Raw genomic sequence first — 15,848 nt, 5'->3', positions numbered from 1 at the left:
ATTTCCCCTTTATTTAACCAGGTAGGCCAGTGGAGAACACCTTTATTTAACCAGGTAGGCCAGTTGAGAACACCATTATTTAACCAGGTAGGCCAGTTGAGAACACCTTTATTTAACCAGGTAGGCCAGTTGAGAACACCATTATTTAACCAGGTAGGCCAGTTGAGAACACCATTATTTAACCAGGTAGGCCAGTTGAGAACACCATTATTTAACCAGGTAGGCCAGTTGAGAACACCATTATTTAACCAGGTAGGCCAGTTGAGAACACCATTATTTAACCAGGTAGGCCAGTTGAGAACACCATTATTTAACCAGGTAGGCCAGTTGAGAACACCATTATTTAACCAGGTAGGCCAGTTGAGAACACCTTTATTTAACCAGGTAGGCCAGTTGAGAACACCTTTATTTAACCAGGTAGGCCAGTTGAGAACACCATTATTTAACCAGGTAGGCCAGTTGAGAACACCTTTATTTAACCAGGTAGGCCAGTTGAGAACACCATTATTTAACCAGGTAGGCCAGTTGAGAACACCATTATTTAACCAGGTAGGCCAGTTGAGAACACCATTATTTAACCAGGTAGGCCAGTTGAGAACACCATTATTTAACCAGGTAGGCCAGTTGAGAACACCATTATTTAACCAGGTAGGCCAGTTGAGAACACCTTTATTTAACCAGGTAGGCCAGTTGAGAACACCATTATTTAACCAGGTAGGCCAGTTGAGAACACCTTTATTTAACCAGGTAGGCCAGTTGAGAACACCATTATTTAACCAGGTAGGCCAGTTGAGAACACCTTTATTTAACCAGGTAGGCCAGTTGAGAACACCATTATTTAACCAGGTAGGCCAGTTGAGAACACCATTATTTAACCAGGTAGGCCAGTTGAGAACACCATTATTTAACCAGGTAGGCCAGTTGAGAACACCATTATTTAACCAGGTAGGCCAGTTGAGAACACCTTTATTTAACCAGGTAGGCCAGTTGAGAACAAGTTCTCATTTACAACTGCGGCCAAGATAAAGCAAAGCAGTGCGACAAAAACAACAACACAGAGTTACACAAACAAACTTACAGTCAATAACACAATAGAAACATCTATGTACAGTGTGTGCAAATGTAGAAGAGTAGGGAGGTAAGCAATAAATAGGCCATAGAGGTGAAATAATTACAATTTAGCATTAATACTGGAGTGATAGATGTGCAGGTGATGTTTTCCAAGTAGAGATACTGGGGTGCAAAAGAGCAAGAAGATACATAACAATATGGGGATGAGGTAGTCGGGTGGGCTATTTACAGATGGGCTGTGTACAGGTACAGTGATCGGTAAGCTGTCTGACAGCTGATGCTGAAAGTTAGAGAGGGAGATATAAGTCTCCAGCTTCAGTACATTTTTGCAGTTGGTTCCAGTCATTGGCAACAGAGAACTGGCAGGAAGTAGGCCACAGTATCTGTTAGACACCTAGTCAGGGGACTCTGTCAAGGGAACTGAAGGCTGTTAGTTTGTTGTTGTGGGTGTTAACCTGACAGATTTTCACCACAATATGTGATGAGTCTGTATTCAAGCTGGTCAGTATTTCCCTCCAAATTGTGCACGTTCATGTAGGACTAAATTTGAGGTCATGGCGCCCTCTGGTGGGTGTCTGATGCGTTGACGTTTTTCCTATAGACCAAAGATAAAAGTTGCACCAACATTCCATAATTTTAACGAAGTCCTTACAATTTTCAATGAAGACAGACAAATGCTTTATAGTTTGTGTATTTTATCTTTATTTTATAACATTCTTTAGAAAATGCTGTGCGACATAAGAAAGTGTAAAGTGGAGCCAGCACCTGCAGACAGACAACACTACAACAGTTCTGCAGTGGTCATGCATGTTTCTTCACACTGCAGAGAGCTTCCCTGTGTTTAGCTGGAGGTGTTTGCTCTATTTACTCTGTTCATTACTCTGCCAAAACAAACCAACCTCTACTACTGAACACAAAAACATTTTCACTACAGCACACAGTTATGTTCGGATATTGTAGTAACAATATTACATATTTCACTGAAAGGTTTACATGCTTAGGCTGTTACGTACCCATGTTTATTGAACCAAGTATCTGTTGTACTTATCAGCTACTAGTTCAAGAGCAACCTGAGTCTCCAAAGGGAAGGAGCCTAGGCTTCACTCAACAGTTACAAAAACAACTCATATCGCACGGAAAAGGACGGTCAGTGTCTGGCTTTAACCGTTTTCAGTTACATTTCAGTTGTCATTCGTAACATGTGCTTTGGTCCTAATAGCTTAGAATAGTCGGTGACTGTGAGCGTTAAAGCTTTGAAAATTATTGTTCTCTATGGCTCATATCAACCAGAACTCTAGAATGAGGAACAGAGAGCATGGATGTATCTCTGTGCTCAGTGCCCTGGCCAGAAGTAGATGTGGTGCAGTTTGGTGATTCTACCACTAGAGGGAGGTAAACTAAACGTAAAGGAGGGCGTTCTATTGATCATGCCATGTCAATGTTATTTCATTTCTTTACCATCGGTGGGTGGAGTTTCATCCTCCTATTAATTGGTATTTTGAATCTTGCCATCCCATGTAACGATCTCATGGAATCCCAAACTCTTTTCTACTCTCCAAAAGCTCACAATGTTTAGTTCTACTCCCAACAGGTTCAATGGCCTTTCTTCAGTGATGTTTGATGTGAACTGTTGAATAATAATTAGTTGAAGCCATGGTGTGTTTATATGATCAAATCAGAGGTAGAGGGACTCCCATCAGACCCTGTGGCCCTTGGGGACTGGAGTTGCTCAACCTATGCCATGAGGTCATACTGTATGTCAGAGGTTACATGAGTTTGACCAGGACAAGCATGAGGAGCAGCATGATGACGATGAGGAGGAAGTTGAGCATCAGGTTGAGGCCGCGGTTGTTGACCAGGTCCATGGTTTCACTCGACATGGAGAGGCTGGGTTGAGGCTGCAAATGCCCCAGGCAGAGTGATCAATTCTGGGCAAAGCTCTTCAGTTAAGAGGGTAATTCTGGAGGTGTCCTCAGGAAGACCAGTGATGGAGATGGTTTGATGGATCGTTACACCCCCCTGCTTAGCCCTCGCTGTGCTGTGGTGGTTGTTGGTTCAGCTACATAGGTCTGGGAGGGAAAACAGGGGCCCAGTGAGAGACTGGAACACTTACACAGACATACACATGATCATCACCCACATTACAAGTCTGATTCCCCTGGGTTAATATGGTCAGTAAGTTGATTTTGTCTGTCTGTGCGTGTCTCTGTGTGTGTGCTTGTGTGAGTGTCTGTGCTTGTGTGTGTGTGTTTTTGTCTGTGCTTGTGTGTGCTTGTGTGTGCGTGTGTGTGCGCTTTTGCGTGCGTGTGTGTGTGTGTGTGTGTGTGTGTGTGTGTGTGTGTGTGTGTGTGTGTGTGTGTGTGTGTGTGTGTGTGTGTGTGTGTGTGTGTGTGTGTGTGTGTGTGTGTGTGTGTGTGTGTGTGTGTGTGTGTGTGTGTGTGTGTGTGTGTGTGTGTGTGTGTGTGTGTGTGTGTGTGTGACTAGCCCAGTGTAGCCAGGTGGCTGCAGGCGTTGAGTTCTAGTGAGAGGTGGCAGAGACACTGTGGTGGTGACATGATGTGGAGCACGGATGACAGACCTACAGGAGGGTGGCATGTGTGACACACAACTGACATAAACTGCATCTGAGACCAACAACCTTCTACTGCAACTCACACACGGCACCTTTATAGTGTTATAATGAGTGGTTATAGTTGTGCCATTAAAATCAGGCAGATTTTATTAAACTACAAAAACAGAATCTGATCTTATTCTACACAAATTCCTTTCAAATGAAAACCAGTTTACAAGATACTAGGATAATCTCCATGTTTGCCACCCAATCCCCTCCTCCCCTTCCCTTCCATTGTTTGACCCTCCTGAGAGGTCATGACCCTGTTGGGCTGTAGCCTGGCCCCTCCCGGCCCCTCTGAGGCCCTCACATCAACAACACGATGATGTAGATGAGCAGCAGGCAGATGAGGATCAGGCTGAAGTTGACAAAGAGCTCCTGCAAGTTCTGCTTGGCCTGGGGGGGCACGTCCACCACCATGGAGGCCCTGCGGATGGCCGAGCGCATCGTGTGCTGCACCTTCTCCATGCTGGGGCTCGGTGCTGGGCAGTGAGAGGGAGTGAAGGGGCGAGAGTGCACTCTAGTGGTGGCCGCAGGTTAGTGCAGGATAGATGTACAGAGAGGTGGTGCAGATGATAGTGTAGTGGTGGGGTGGGTGATGGAGGGAGGTGGTGGAGGTGACAGGAGTGGTCCCGGTGCCCAGGGGCCTGATGGAGCTGAGCTGGGGGTTGGGGGCAGCAGAGAAGGTTGAGTCAGTGAGCATGCAGAAGACACAAACAGAAACACACTGTGGAACGGAGTCAGGAGGAAATGATCAGTCACATACTGTTCATTACTTAAAGGGTTGAACTGAAGGACACATTTTTCTCCACCCTAAACCCATCATGGCCAACGACAGGAATAATAATCAAACACCACTCACTTCGGGGTCCTCATAACCTCAGGCTTTATAATCTATCACAGATCTCCTATCTCCAGTGATTCTGCTCTCGAGTCCGGCGTGTTTGGACGGTTCTGCCCTCCTCTCAGACGATACAGAGGGGAGGTTAATAGATTGATGATAAAATGGACTCCAGTCTTCTCACATAATTCCTTCCTCTCTATAAATGATATGGCCAATCTTATTTGAAATTATGAAGGATGCACCGCTATTCTTTCTGAAAAGGTGAACGGTTTTGTACTTTTCTCTCTAAGAGGTTTACACGTTGCTTATCGAGTCAGGAGCTAGGTTTGAAGTGATGTTTGTAACCCAGGATGTTTCCATTTGGTATTCAGGGTGTATTTGGCTTGTTTTTATGTGTGCCTTTGTGTATTTTGGTATATTTGAATACTTTCAGGGTTCTTGAAGGTGGTGATGCTGTAGGTGGATGGTTCGATGATGATTATATGTGGAATATGTGTTTCATGTACTGCATCCGCTTTAGACAGACAAATTAACTCCCCACTTCTCTGCTGCGTCTCTGACAACTATACAATGGAGAGAGTAGAAGTTGTATACGGTGTGTCTTATTGATCTGGCTCACTGCGTTATCTCAGGCAGTGCATAATAGCATTTTGTGCCGAGAATATGTGCACTGCATTGTGATTGTCAGAGCAGCCCCACTTCTCTCTACTCCATCCAGACAGGCATTATCCCTCCTTCCAGACTCCTCTCTCCCCACAGGGTCTCCTCAGTGACGGGCATTCCCAGGGAAGGTGAGGGTCTGTGAGTCACTCTCCCAGCTCTTCCCCTAGGCCCTGCTGGTTCGCTAAGGGGAGTTATTTGGTGAGGCGGTGGCCTTACCCGCTGACAGCAGTTATCTGCCCGGCTCCAGCTATGTGCCAGCGGGTATTCTTAGGGCTGACCTTTGGCTATATCACAGGGGTGGAGTCCATTTCAACACTAGCCAAACCTAAACCCCTCTTAAACATTTTTCTGACCTGACCCTGTGGACACCAACAGTGAGGAGGGAGGGGAACTGGGAGAGGGGTGCAGGGAGCAGGAGAGTGTGGATTTAATGTGTCAGAATGTTGAATCTGAGTCATCTCTAGAGTCCTGATAATAAATCTGTGATGACTAAGGCCCTTTCCTCTATCCACTATAGCACCTGGCTTATCACTGTGATCACTAGCTCTGTGATCTCCTATAGATCTCTGCTACAGAGCCAAAACACTAAGAAAGCAGTCTGTCGCATAGTAGACAACGAAATCTCAGCTCGTAGAATGCTGCATAGAACATTATTTTCGTACATTTCTCATTTTTCGGAGTTGTTGTTTACATTCCATTGTGGTTGAGAGGAATGCTAGGCTGTTCTAAGGAGATCACTAGTGGCCACTTCACTGGAGCTTCCAGCGTGGAGTGGTCATGAGAGTTTCCCCCCTTCATGTCAAGACAAGGGGGCATAATAAGTTCATTAATAATAACATCTCCCTTGGCACCACTAAACATGTCACCATCTACTCATTCACTGCGACCTGGGCCTTCTGAAGGGGAGGCCCAGAACCCAGCATGATGAAATGCTGAACTAATAGAGAGTGTTATTGAAACTAGGGGTGTGCCAGCACACAAGTACATGGACAAAACTAGTATTTTACAGCGGCCAGCACGCATATCTCTTTCACTCAAACAGTGTGAAGCGCTGTGTGTTCTGAACAACTATTGGCTAGTTCTTCTGTCTGTCAAAAAAACGGTGCAGGGTATCGGTTGAGTCTGCTGCAACGATTTAATTAGATTGGATTGGCGCAGCGGTCTAAAGCACTGCATCTCTGTGCTAGAGGCGTCACTACAGACCCTGGTTAGTTTCCAGGCGGTCTCACAGTCGGCCGTGATTGGGAGTCCCATAGGGCGGCGCACAATTGGCCCAGCGTCGTTAGGGTTTGGCCGGTGGTAGGCCGTCATAGTAAATAAGAATTTGTTCTTAACTGACTTGCCTAATTAAATAAAGGTTAAATAGTAGGCCTACTTTGTCTGTCAACTTGGCAGTAGGCCTACTTTGTCTGTCAACTTGGCAGTAGGCCTACTATGTCTGTCAACTTGGCAGTAGGCCTACTTTGTCTGTCAACTTGGCAGTAGGCCTACTATGTCTGTCAACTTGGCAGTAGGCCTACTATGTCTGTCAACTTGGCAGTAGGCCTACTATGTCTGTCAACTTGGCAGTAGGCCTACTATGTCTGTCAACTTGGCAGTAGGCCTACTTTGTCTGTCAACTTGGCAGTAGGCCTACTTTGTCTGTCAACTTGGCAGTAGGCCTACTTTGTCTGTCAACTTGGCAGTAGGCCTACTTTGTCTGTCAACTTGGCAGTAGGCCTACTATGTCTGTCAACTTGGCAGTAGGCCTACTTTGTCTGTCAACTTGGCAGTAGGCCTACTATGTCTGTCAACTTGGCAGTAGGCCTACTATGTCTGTCAACTTGGCAGTAGGCCTACTATGTCTGTCGACTTGGCAGTAGGTCTACTATGTCTGTCAACTTGGCAGTAGGCCTACTATGTCAACTTGGCAGTAGGTCTACTATGTCTGTCAACTTGGCAGTAGGCCTACTTTGTCTGTCAACTTGGCAGTAGGCCTACTATGTCTGTCAACTTGGCAGTAGGCCTACTATGTCTGTCAACTTGGCAGCAGGCCTACTATGTCTGTCGACTTGGCAGCAGGCCTACTATGTCTGTCGACTTGGCAGTAGGCCTACTATGTCTGTCGACTTGGCAGTAGGCCTACTATGTCTGTTGACTTGGCAGTAGGCCTACTATGTCTGTTGACTTGGCAGTAGGCCTACTATGTCTGTTGACTTGGCAGTAGGTCTACTATGTCTGTTGACTTGGCAGTAGGCCTTCTATGTCTGTTGACTTGGTAGTAGGCCTACTATGTCTGTCGACTTGGCAGTAGGCCTACTATGTCTGTCGACTTGGCAGTAGGCCTACTATGTGTGTCAACTTGGCAGTAGGCCTACTATGTCTGTTGACTTGACAGTAGGCCTAGTATGTCTGTCGACTTGGCAGTAGGCCTACTATGTCTGTTGACTTGGCAGTAGGCCTACTATGTCTGTTGACTTGGCAGTAGGCCTACTATGTCTGTCAACTTGGCAGTAGGCCTACTATGTCTGTTGACTTGGCAGTAGGCCTACTATGTCTGTCAACTTGGCAGTAGGCCTAGTATGTCTGTCGACTTGGCAGTAGGCCTACTATGTCTGTTGACTTGGCAGTAGGCCTATTATGTCTGTTGACTTGACAGTAGGCCTACTATGTCTGTCGACTTGGCAGTAGGCCTACTATGTCTGTTGACTTGGCAGTAGGCCTACTATGTCTGTTGACTTGGCAGTAGGCCTACTATGTCTGTTGACTTGGCAGTAGGCCTACTATGTCTGTTGACTTGGCAGTAGGCCTACTATGTCTGTCGACTTGGCAGTAGGCCTAGTATGTCTGTCGACTTGGCAGTAGGCCTACTATGTCTGTTGACTTGGCAGTAGGCCTACTATGTCTGTTGACTTGACAGTAGGCCTACTATGTCTGTCAACTTGGCAGTAGGCCTACTATGTCTGTCGACTTGGCAGTAGGCCTACTATGTCTGTTGACTTGGCAGTAGGCCTACTATGTCTGTTGACTTGGCAGTAGGCCTACTATGTCTGTTGACTTGGCAGTAGGCCTACTATGTCTGTCATCTTGGCAGTAGGCCTACTATGTCTGTTGACTTGGCAGTAGGCCTACTATGTCTGTTGACTTGGCAGTAGGCCTACTATGTCTGTCGACTTGGCAGTAGGCCTACTATGTCTGTCGACTTGGCAGTAGGCCTACTATGTCTGTCGACTTGGCAGTAGGCCTACTATGTCTTGACTTGGCAGTAGGCCTACTATGTCTGTTGACTTGGCAGTAGGCCTACTTTGTCTGTTGACTTGGCAGTAGGCCTACTATGTCTGTTGACTTGGCAGTAGGCCTACTATGTCTGTTGACTTGGCAGTAGGCCTACTATGTCTGTTGACTTGGCAGTAGGCCTACTTTGTCTGTCCGTATAATTATTCCATTGCTGACGTCGTTATGTGGTGATCCAAGCCCATGCTATTATTATTTATTATAGCCCAGGTACGTTTACTGGGCGTCAGTCAGTTCATTAGATAATACAATGACAAGTGTCGATAGTTTATTTTGATTGTACAAATGTTAGGCACTGAGATTATCCCAATGGCCTCGGCCAAGTGTCGGGAGAGAAATGTTTGCTCCTCTCGAAAGTGAAAGTAATTACGAATACCAGTATAATAAGATCAGCACACCCATAATTGAAACCCTACGGGGTCGTTGTTTTGATTTAAAACCCAAACCCACCATTCTTCTTCATAAAAATGTTGGCATGGTTCTAAGGAGCCAGTGGGTGAAAAACAAAGAAGAACATTCAATTGAATCAAACCTAAGAAGGAAATCCTTCTGAAGCCTGGCAGAAGCATTCCCATGCCAATAATGCTCGTGTTTTTAAAATGTTCTGCTCTCTTGGCATAGCTGCGGTGATAATAAGTCATGTGCAGGCAGGGAGAGGAAGGCTTCCAATAGGCCGTTAAACTGAACATTCCACGATGACATCACACAGTAATGTAGAGGGAACTGGACATCACTGTGGTTGTGTGGCCCAGGAGAGAGCATGAGTTAGAGCCCTCCACAGGCAACAGTGACCGCCAATGTTAAACAGACCCAATTCCAGTACATACAGCAGTGTGAACTGTGGTCAATGAATGGACAACTAAAACATGTCTGTTCTATTCAAACAAGAATCCTCTTCATATCAGCCTCTTCCACCAGGTAATATTGAAATATAGATTACAATGAAATGAGAAGTGATTATCGGAAGGCTTGGGTTAGGAGATACGTTAGGAGATAAAGCAGATTGTGTTCTGCATTTTATCTGTCACATTATTTGACATGATGAAGTTTACCGTAGTTCCCCAGAACAGTTGAGCCAGTCACGTGTTTGTTTGTAAATAGCACAACGGGAGAAAGCAGGAGCTGGGGGTCAATGCACAGCTGGACCATCATATTGTGTTAGCTTTCTACCGTGTTTGAGAAGTCAAAGCCCTTTGGATGAGATATCTGTACAGCTGCTACTGCAGCTTGATTTCCTTGTGTTTTTTCTCCTCTCCTCCGTTTTCCTAGGTAAATGTTGCTGTATCCATAATAGCAAAGTTAACCAGCATATTGGTGTTGAGAGCAATGTGGTGGAGGCAGCAGCAGAATGAGGAGACGAGAAAACAGCCTGTGCCTTATTGTCTAAGAAAAGTGAGGAGAGGGGAAACCCCAACTAAATGATGTCTATAATCAATATCCTAACTGTTAAATGTGCCTGGCTTTATAAATCATCCATATATATAAATACAGAAATAAGGCAGATCCTGCTTCTGTTGCCTGTTAGAGTGTTTATTTAATAGCCTACTGACTTCGTGAGCACCATGCCTCACACAACCACAACAAGTTTCACAAATCCGTCTGTTTTTAATCTTTGTTATGCTGTAATTAAGGCTTTACACTTAGTTTTTTGTGAGAACAGCCTCTGGCATTATTATTTAGTGTTAAATATATGCCATTTAGCAGACGCTTTTATCCAAAGCGACTTACAGTCATGTGTGCATACATTCTACGTATGGGTGGTCCCGGGAATCGAACCCACTACCCTGGCGTTACAAGCGCCATGCTCTACCAACTGTGCTACAGAAGGACCACAGTAGTAGTGTTGTGTTGTTTAGTGTTGTTTACACTGTTCCAAATGGTCAGAAAATGTATATTCATCATAATAATAATTGTTATTATTACTTATTATTATTATTATTATGATCATTATTATAATAATAAGTAATGTCATTATCATTAGCAGGCTTAGTACAGCAGCATTGTATAACCACCGTAGGCCTCAGAGAGCATCCTGTTTAGTCTTAATACCGTAATTTACTAAGGCCTATATTTCAATACTTTTATAGGCGAACCTTGAACAATAAACATGCCGTTCCATTTCGTAAATTGCATTCACAAATTAATGTGACTGTTTTTAGTCTTTGCTGTAATAAAGGCTTTACAAAAAAGTGTTACAACAGAATTTATTTTAGTGTTGTTTACATTGTTCCAAACGGTCAGAAAAATTATATTTGTAATCTAACAGCATCTGTTTGGCATACATAATATGCATGAAGCATTTTCTCCTTACCTTCTTATTCTTTATCTCCAGTATATTTTCACAACTAGTCATATTTATTCCACACATCTGACTTCCCCTTTACCTCCTGAGCAACCAGTAAACTTTGTCACGTCCTTGGCATCCATTTTGTTTGTTATAACCAATTTTTTTATGTGATTATCATATGCTGTCAGGCCCTATTGGTCACGTGCATGCGATGCATACATGTGTCAGGTAAAGAGAGCAACGGTTGAGGAATAGGGAATGTTTTTCCTAAACAAATGAGGGATTTCAGTAACTTTTCAAATGGCTGTAATTATGTTGCAGCCTAAGCAACACGGACAGCGCGATAAACACTTTGATGTTATGTTTTGGTTGCTGCAGCAGGAGAAGAGAGAGACAATGGGTGCTTGTCACAGTCACTCACTGTTATGTTTTTTAACACAGCGCAGCAAGTCTGAGCCTGGCCCGGCACAATGAAATCAATTGCTTTTGACCCCCTCTAGTCATTTGTGTCTTAATTATTTAATCAAACAGTGAGCTTAAAGCGTCAGACAAGCTCAGTGCATATGGTTGATTTGATTCAAATACATAGGATGTGTCTATATATCAATCGATTGATCAAAAGAACAGACGACTCGGTTGACCAAGATTTTTTGTTGTTGTCAGGGACAGCCTTAGTGGTCCTTCTGTGGCTCAGTTGGTAGAGCATGGCGCTTGTAACACCAGGGTAGTGGGTTCGATTCCCGGGACCACCCATACGTAGAATGTATGCACACATGACTGTAAGTCGCTTTGGATAAAAGCGTCAGCTAAATGGCATATATTATTATTATATTACACAGTACTGTTGTTCCTTCAGACAAGCATGGATCAAAACTTTGTTCATTTGCACAATGTCTCTCGTTCACATGTAAATGTCCAAACTCACCAAAAATGACATTCGGTAGCTCCTACCTATATATGTATAACTTTGTGAGCCAGATTGGCCTATTTAGCAGCCTCCATGGAAATTCACTATTATTTGTGCTACTTTTTTAGCATTGTGGTAATAGAAGCCCAATGGGCATTTTTGTGTGTGTTTTTGGCACCCCCTTGTGTACTAAGCCGGTTATACAGTAAATCCCAGTGTGAGAGAAGGACGGTATGACGATATGAAAATCTGGATACTGCCCAACTCTACACTGAGGCATGCCAGAATGGGTCATTTCATTCCTGTTCTTTCCTCCAGTGTATGGTTTGTTGGTTGGTGGGAACCCTTTCCTGTCCACAGACTACCCACTCATTTCAATAAATGCACATTTCAGGCCTTTGCTAGGTGCAAATGTGTGTGTTGTGGATAGGTCATGGCTGGCCTCTGATTCGTGTGTGTGTCTCGTGCTGTGAACTACTTTGTATGTTTAGACAGGAGGACAGTTATGTTCGATACTGTTTTGTCCCAGACTGCAGTTCACCGTTGTCTCGGGATTTAGCCTTGATAACAACACTATTGCGTATCAGAAAACCATCATTACTCTCGAGACAAGTATAACTTTTCATGTATTTTTGTGAGTTTCTTTATCTATTTGAACTCCTGTTAGAGCTGGACCCAGTGATTACATTTAAGATACTTTTTGGAGCCCTCCAAAAATGCATTGTTATTAGTTTCAAATGAATGTAGATAATATCATTTTAGCCCAAGTTCAGCTGGAGCTGTATTACCTTTTTCCCCCTCTTCTCCTTACTACAGAGAAAGTTGACATTCCCACAGACAAATCGTCATCAGGATTGTGTTCTTACCTGCTCCAGAGGGGTGGATGGATTAATGGATAGATGGATGGGTAGATTCTGCTCTGGTGGTCACAGACAGTCTGGCGAGGAGGCTGGGACAAAGGCTGTGAGTCCAACAGGCGAGAAGGTTCTCTGGCAGCTCTCTACGCTATGTCATCTAGTTTATGGGAGGAAAATCAGATGGGCGGAGAGTAGAGAATAGAGAGGGGGAGAGAGGGATGTAGCTGCCTGGGGGGAGTGGCATCACTGTTATGGGGTCTGTTTATCCTTCTATTGTGGAAGAGGAGGCATGGATGGGCCAACCCCCTCACCTGGCATATATAGGTTAGTACCACTGGGTTTGATGTTATCAGGACTGGTTCTCTTCCTCCCTCTCTAGGAAGAAGCCTGCTGCTGGAGGACCTAAACCATCTGAAACCCCTGAGGAGTTGTGCCTCTTCACAGTCTTGTCTGCTAATTAGGTTGCACCGTGTCATTCTGAAAGGACAAATGTAGGCTGATTATCACTCATGAAAGTCATGAGCAGCCACAATTGAAAGGCACAATGTCGTGGTGGTTGTTGGTTTCTCAGGAGAATGTCCATGAACGGCTGGCTATATTCTGTTGCTTATTTACATGCTGAAATGGCTGTTGCTGTTGATGTTCTTTCTCTCTCACGAGAATGAATCGGTGTTCTTGGAAAGTCTCCTGAGAAAAGAATCATCAACAACATTGCTTACTGGTTTCTTATTGAGAATTCATTTAGCCAGATGCAGTTTGTGATCCTTCAGCGTTTCTGGCTTCCAGTCAAGCAGGGTTGGATAGCTTGTCTCATAGCTGCAGCTCCAGTGTGAACATGCTTCCTAACCCACATAGACCCTGTTTGTGTTTGAAGGATTGTCTAGTGCTGTTTCATGCAGTCAGTCCTCTATGCCATGTATCAGAGAAAACACAGTGGTCATCAATCTCTCCAGGGACTCTGGATCTGGGAACTTTCCTGCACCGTTATTCAGCCCCAAAACATAAACAATATCCTGCCTTTTTGGCTCTTCTGTCTTCCTTAAAAGGAGATTTGAGCTGGGTCTTGACTCAATCAAAGCAAGCTCCAAAATGCCTGTTGCTTTGGACAATGAGGAAGGGCTTTAGGGCGACATGCTTCGTCCCTGTTTCCTGTGCATCAGGGGGGTACTGTTCTTGGCACCCCCTCCTGCGGTGGCACAGGTATGCCCTCACATGCTGGATGCCAGCGGTCGGTGCCCTTCATTAGAGGTTTAATGAAGCATGTCATCCAAGCTGTGGCTTACTGATTGTACTCTCCACACACACCCACTGGAGCAGAGAAACAAAATCACGCACACACACACGCACACACACCCACTGGAGCAGAGAAACTAAAACACGCACACACACCCACTGGAGCAGAGAAACTAAAACACACACGCACACACACCCACTGGAGCAGAGAAACTAAAACACACACGCACACACACCCACTGGAGCAGAGAAACTAAAACACACACGCACACTGGAGCAGAGAAACTAAAACACACACGCACACTGGAGCAGAGAAACAAAAACACACACGCACACACACCCACTGGAGCAGAGAAACTAAAACACGCACGCACACACACCCACTGGAGCAGAGAAACTAAAACACACACGCATACACATACACCATTCATACCAATCTATGCAGGGCTTTGTCCCAAAGCTTGCTATCCCTGTCCCTCAAATCCTCTCATCTTGTGGGGGATTGAGAGAGAGAGAGAGAGAGAGAGAGAGACACAGACACAGACACAGAGAGAGAGTGGTGTATATCAGAACCTGTTGTTTAGCTAGTTCATTAAAGTCCAAGCACGAGTGTGGTTCTCGTTAACTGTGACCCGCAGTCTTTGGGTTGGTTTGCAGCCTGTGTTTAGTGCATGTGTGTATGCGTAAACACAGAGCGGAGGGTAATAAGCAGGTCACAGTGTGTTGCAGCTGGCATGGCAGTGCCCTCTGGCTGTGTGTGAAGGCCACGGCCATGCTTTAGGAGCTGAACATCCACATCTCTCGGCTCCGTGTCCCAGACCACACCGCTCTATCCCTCACCTGTCAACACACGGGCTCCTCCCAGCCTGGTGCCTTATTGTTCCTTCGGGCTCTCTGTTTGTGTGTGTGTGCGTGTTCGTACGCGTTCACACACACTTTGAACCCTTTATACTCGAGACAATTAGCCTATATTGATAGGGTTAAATTGACATTTGTATTACAGAAGAAATATGAAGTGCATTTTGACTCCCGAGTGGCGCAGCGGTCTAAAGCACTGCATCACAGTGCTATACAGACCCTGGTTTGATTCCAGGCTGTCTCACAACCGGCCGTGATTGGGAGTCCCATAGGGCTGCTCACAATTGGCCCAACGTCGTCCTGGTTAGGGTTTGGCCGGGGTAGGCCGTTACTGTAAATAAGAATTTGTTCTTAACGGACTTGCCTAGTTAAATAAAATAAGCATGGTAGCAATTTAAAGGGACCAGTTTGGATATTATGGGAATATTATTAGACCTGTGAGGACACAACAATTCACCCGACGACACAAGACTGAATCCAAACATTACACTGTGCATTTTACTTTCATGTAATTTTCAGCCGGATTTGTTGATAACAAAATCTGAACACATTCTGTATACATTCAGTAAGATGATCAGACAGTTCCTGTAAAATGTGGGATAGGTGCAATATAAGACCAAAAAATGACAAGGGTTTGAGTGAGAGGACAAACTGGTGTCTCTATGTGGCCTCTCCACAGTGTGCACAGTTCCTAAGTCATTTCAATGCATTTCATGACTCAAAGAAGAGTTTTCAACTATAATGTACTTTTTTTTGAGCTCCCCTAGCTGTGCCGTTGAGGAACTAGAGCAAGCAGACTTGTAGTTCTTTTGTTTGGAACACAACCCTGCATCCCCGCCATCACACAACTACTGGTGTTCACGCAATCCAAAAACACTCCATTATAAATCGCAATCTGAGAAATCTTACAGTGGTAGGCTTTCACAAGGCAATTCAGAGAAAGAGGTCATCATGTTGGTGTGTATAGAAAGGAGTCAGGTGTGACAGCCTCACCAGAGCATGTGGACAGTGATTACACCCCAGTCTACTAGGTTTTGTTGTCACTTTGTGGTCTGAAAGTCATGTGATGCAGTCCAGCTGGCACCATTTTGAGCCATTAAGGTCATGTGGGTCAGTTATGCTTGACCGTTGTAACTACATTATATGGTGGAGTTGGCTCTGAATGAGGGCAGTCAGATCAGGGCAGTCCCTGTCCCGATGTTTCAATGCTCGGGGGTGGCGTGTCAGTGGAGGGGGAGGTGTGT

General features: G+C 44.9%; 2 protein-coding genes across 21 annotated transcripts in view; one reads left to right on the top strand and one right to left on the bottom strand.

Annotated features, from left to right (window-relative positions):
• LOC118398681 (centrosomal protein of 85 kDa-like) overlaps positions 1-15,848 on the top strand; it is a 109,963-nt gene that overhangs the window by 60,954 nt on the left and 33,161 nt on the right. The gene's annotated exons all lie outside the window — the stretch shown is intronic.
• Positions 175-14,213, bottom strand: LOC118398682 (cardiac phospholamban-like). 18 transcript variants are annotated; one of them, XR_008071153.1, is made up of 3 exons: positions 12,523-12,710; positions 833-3,140; positions 175-370 (listed from the first exon to the last, which is right to left on the bottom strand). XR_008071153.1 is itself a non-coding variant. In XM_035794256.2 (3 exons), the coding sequence occupies exons 2-3, from the start codon at positions 4,148-4,150 to the stop codon at positions 3,131-3,133; spliced, it is 168 nt and encodes a 55-aa protein (XP_035650149.1). In that variant the 5' UTR covers positions 4,151-4,343; positions 12,523-12,738; the 3' UTR covers positions 1,750-3,130. The 18 variants fall into 18 exon arrangements, 2 of the variants coding, with proteins under 2 accessions (XP_035650149.1, XP_035650150.1); XR_008071152.1 differs by having other exon boundaries at positions 356-370; positions 569-3,140; positions 12,523-12,712; XR_008071154.1 differs by having other exon boundaries at positions 356-370; positions 701-3,140; positions 12,523-12,711.

This window comes from Oncorhynchus keta, chromosome 19 (assembly GCF_023373465.1).
Source record: "Oncorhynchus keta strain PuntledgeMale-10-30-2019 chromosome 19, Oket_V2, whole genome shotgun sequence".
NCBI classification, from domain to species: Eukaryota; Metazoa; Chordata; class Actinopteri; order Salmoniformes; family Salmonidae; genus Oncorhynchus; species Oncorhynchus keta.
The sequence above is the reverse complement of the archived record's forward strand: the minus strand, read 5'-3'. Positions and strand labels throughout refer to the sequence as shown.

Excerpts from the sequence above, each read along its gene's own strand:
- LOC118398682 (XM_035794256.2), bottom strand. The coding sequence starts at position 4,150 with ATGGAGAAGGTGCAGCACACGATGCGCTCGGCCATCCGCAGGGCCTCC.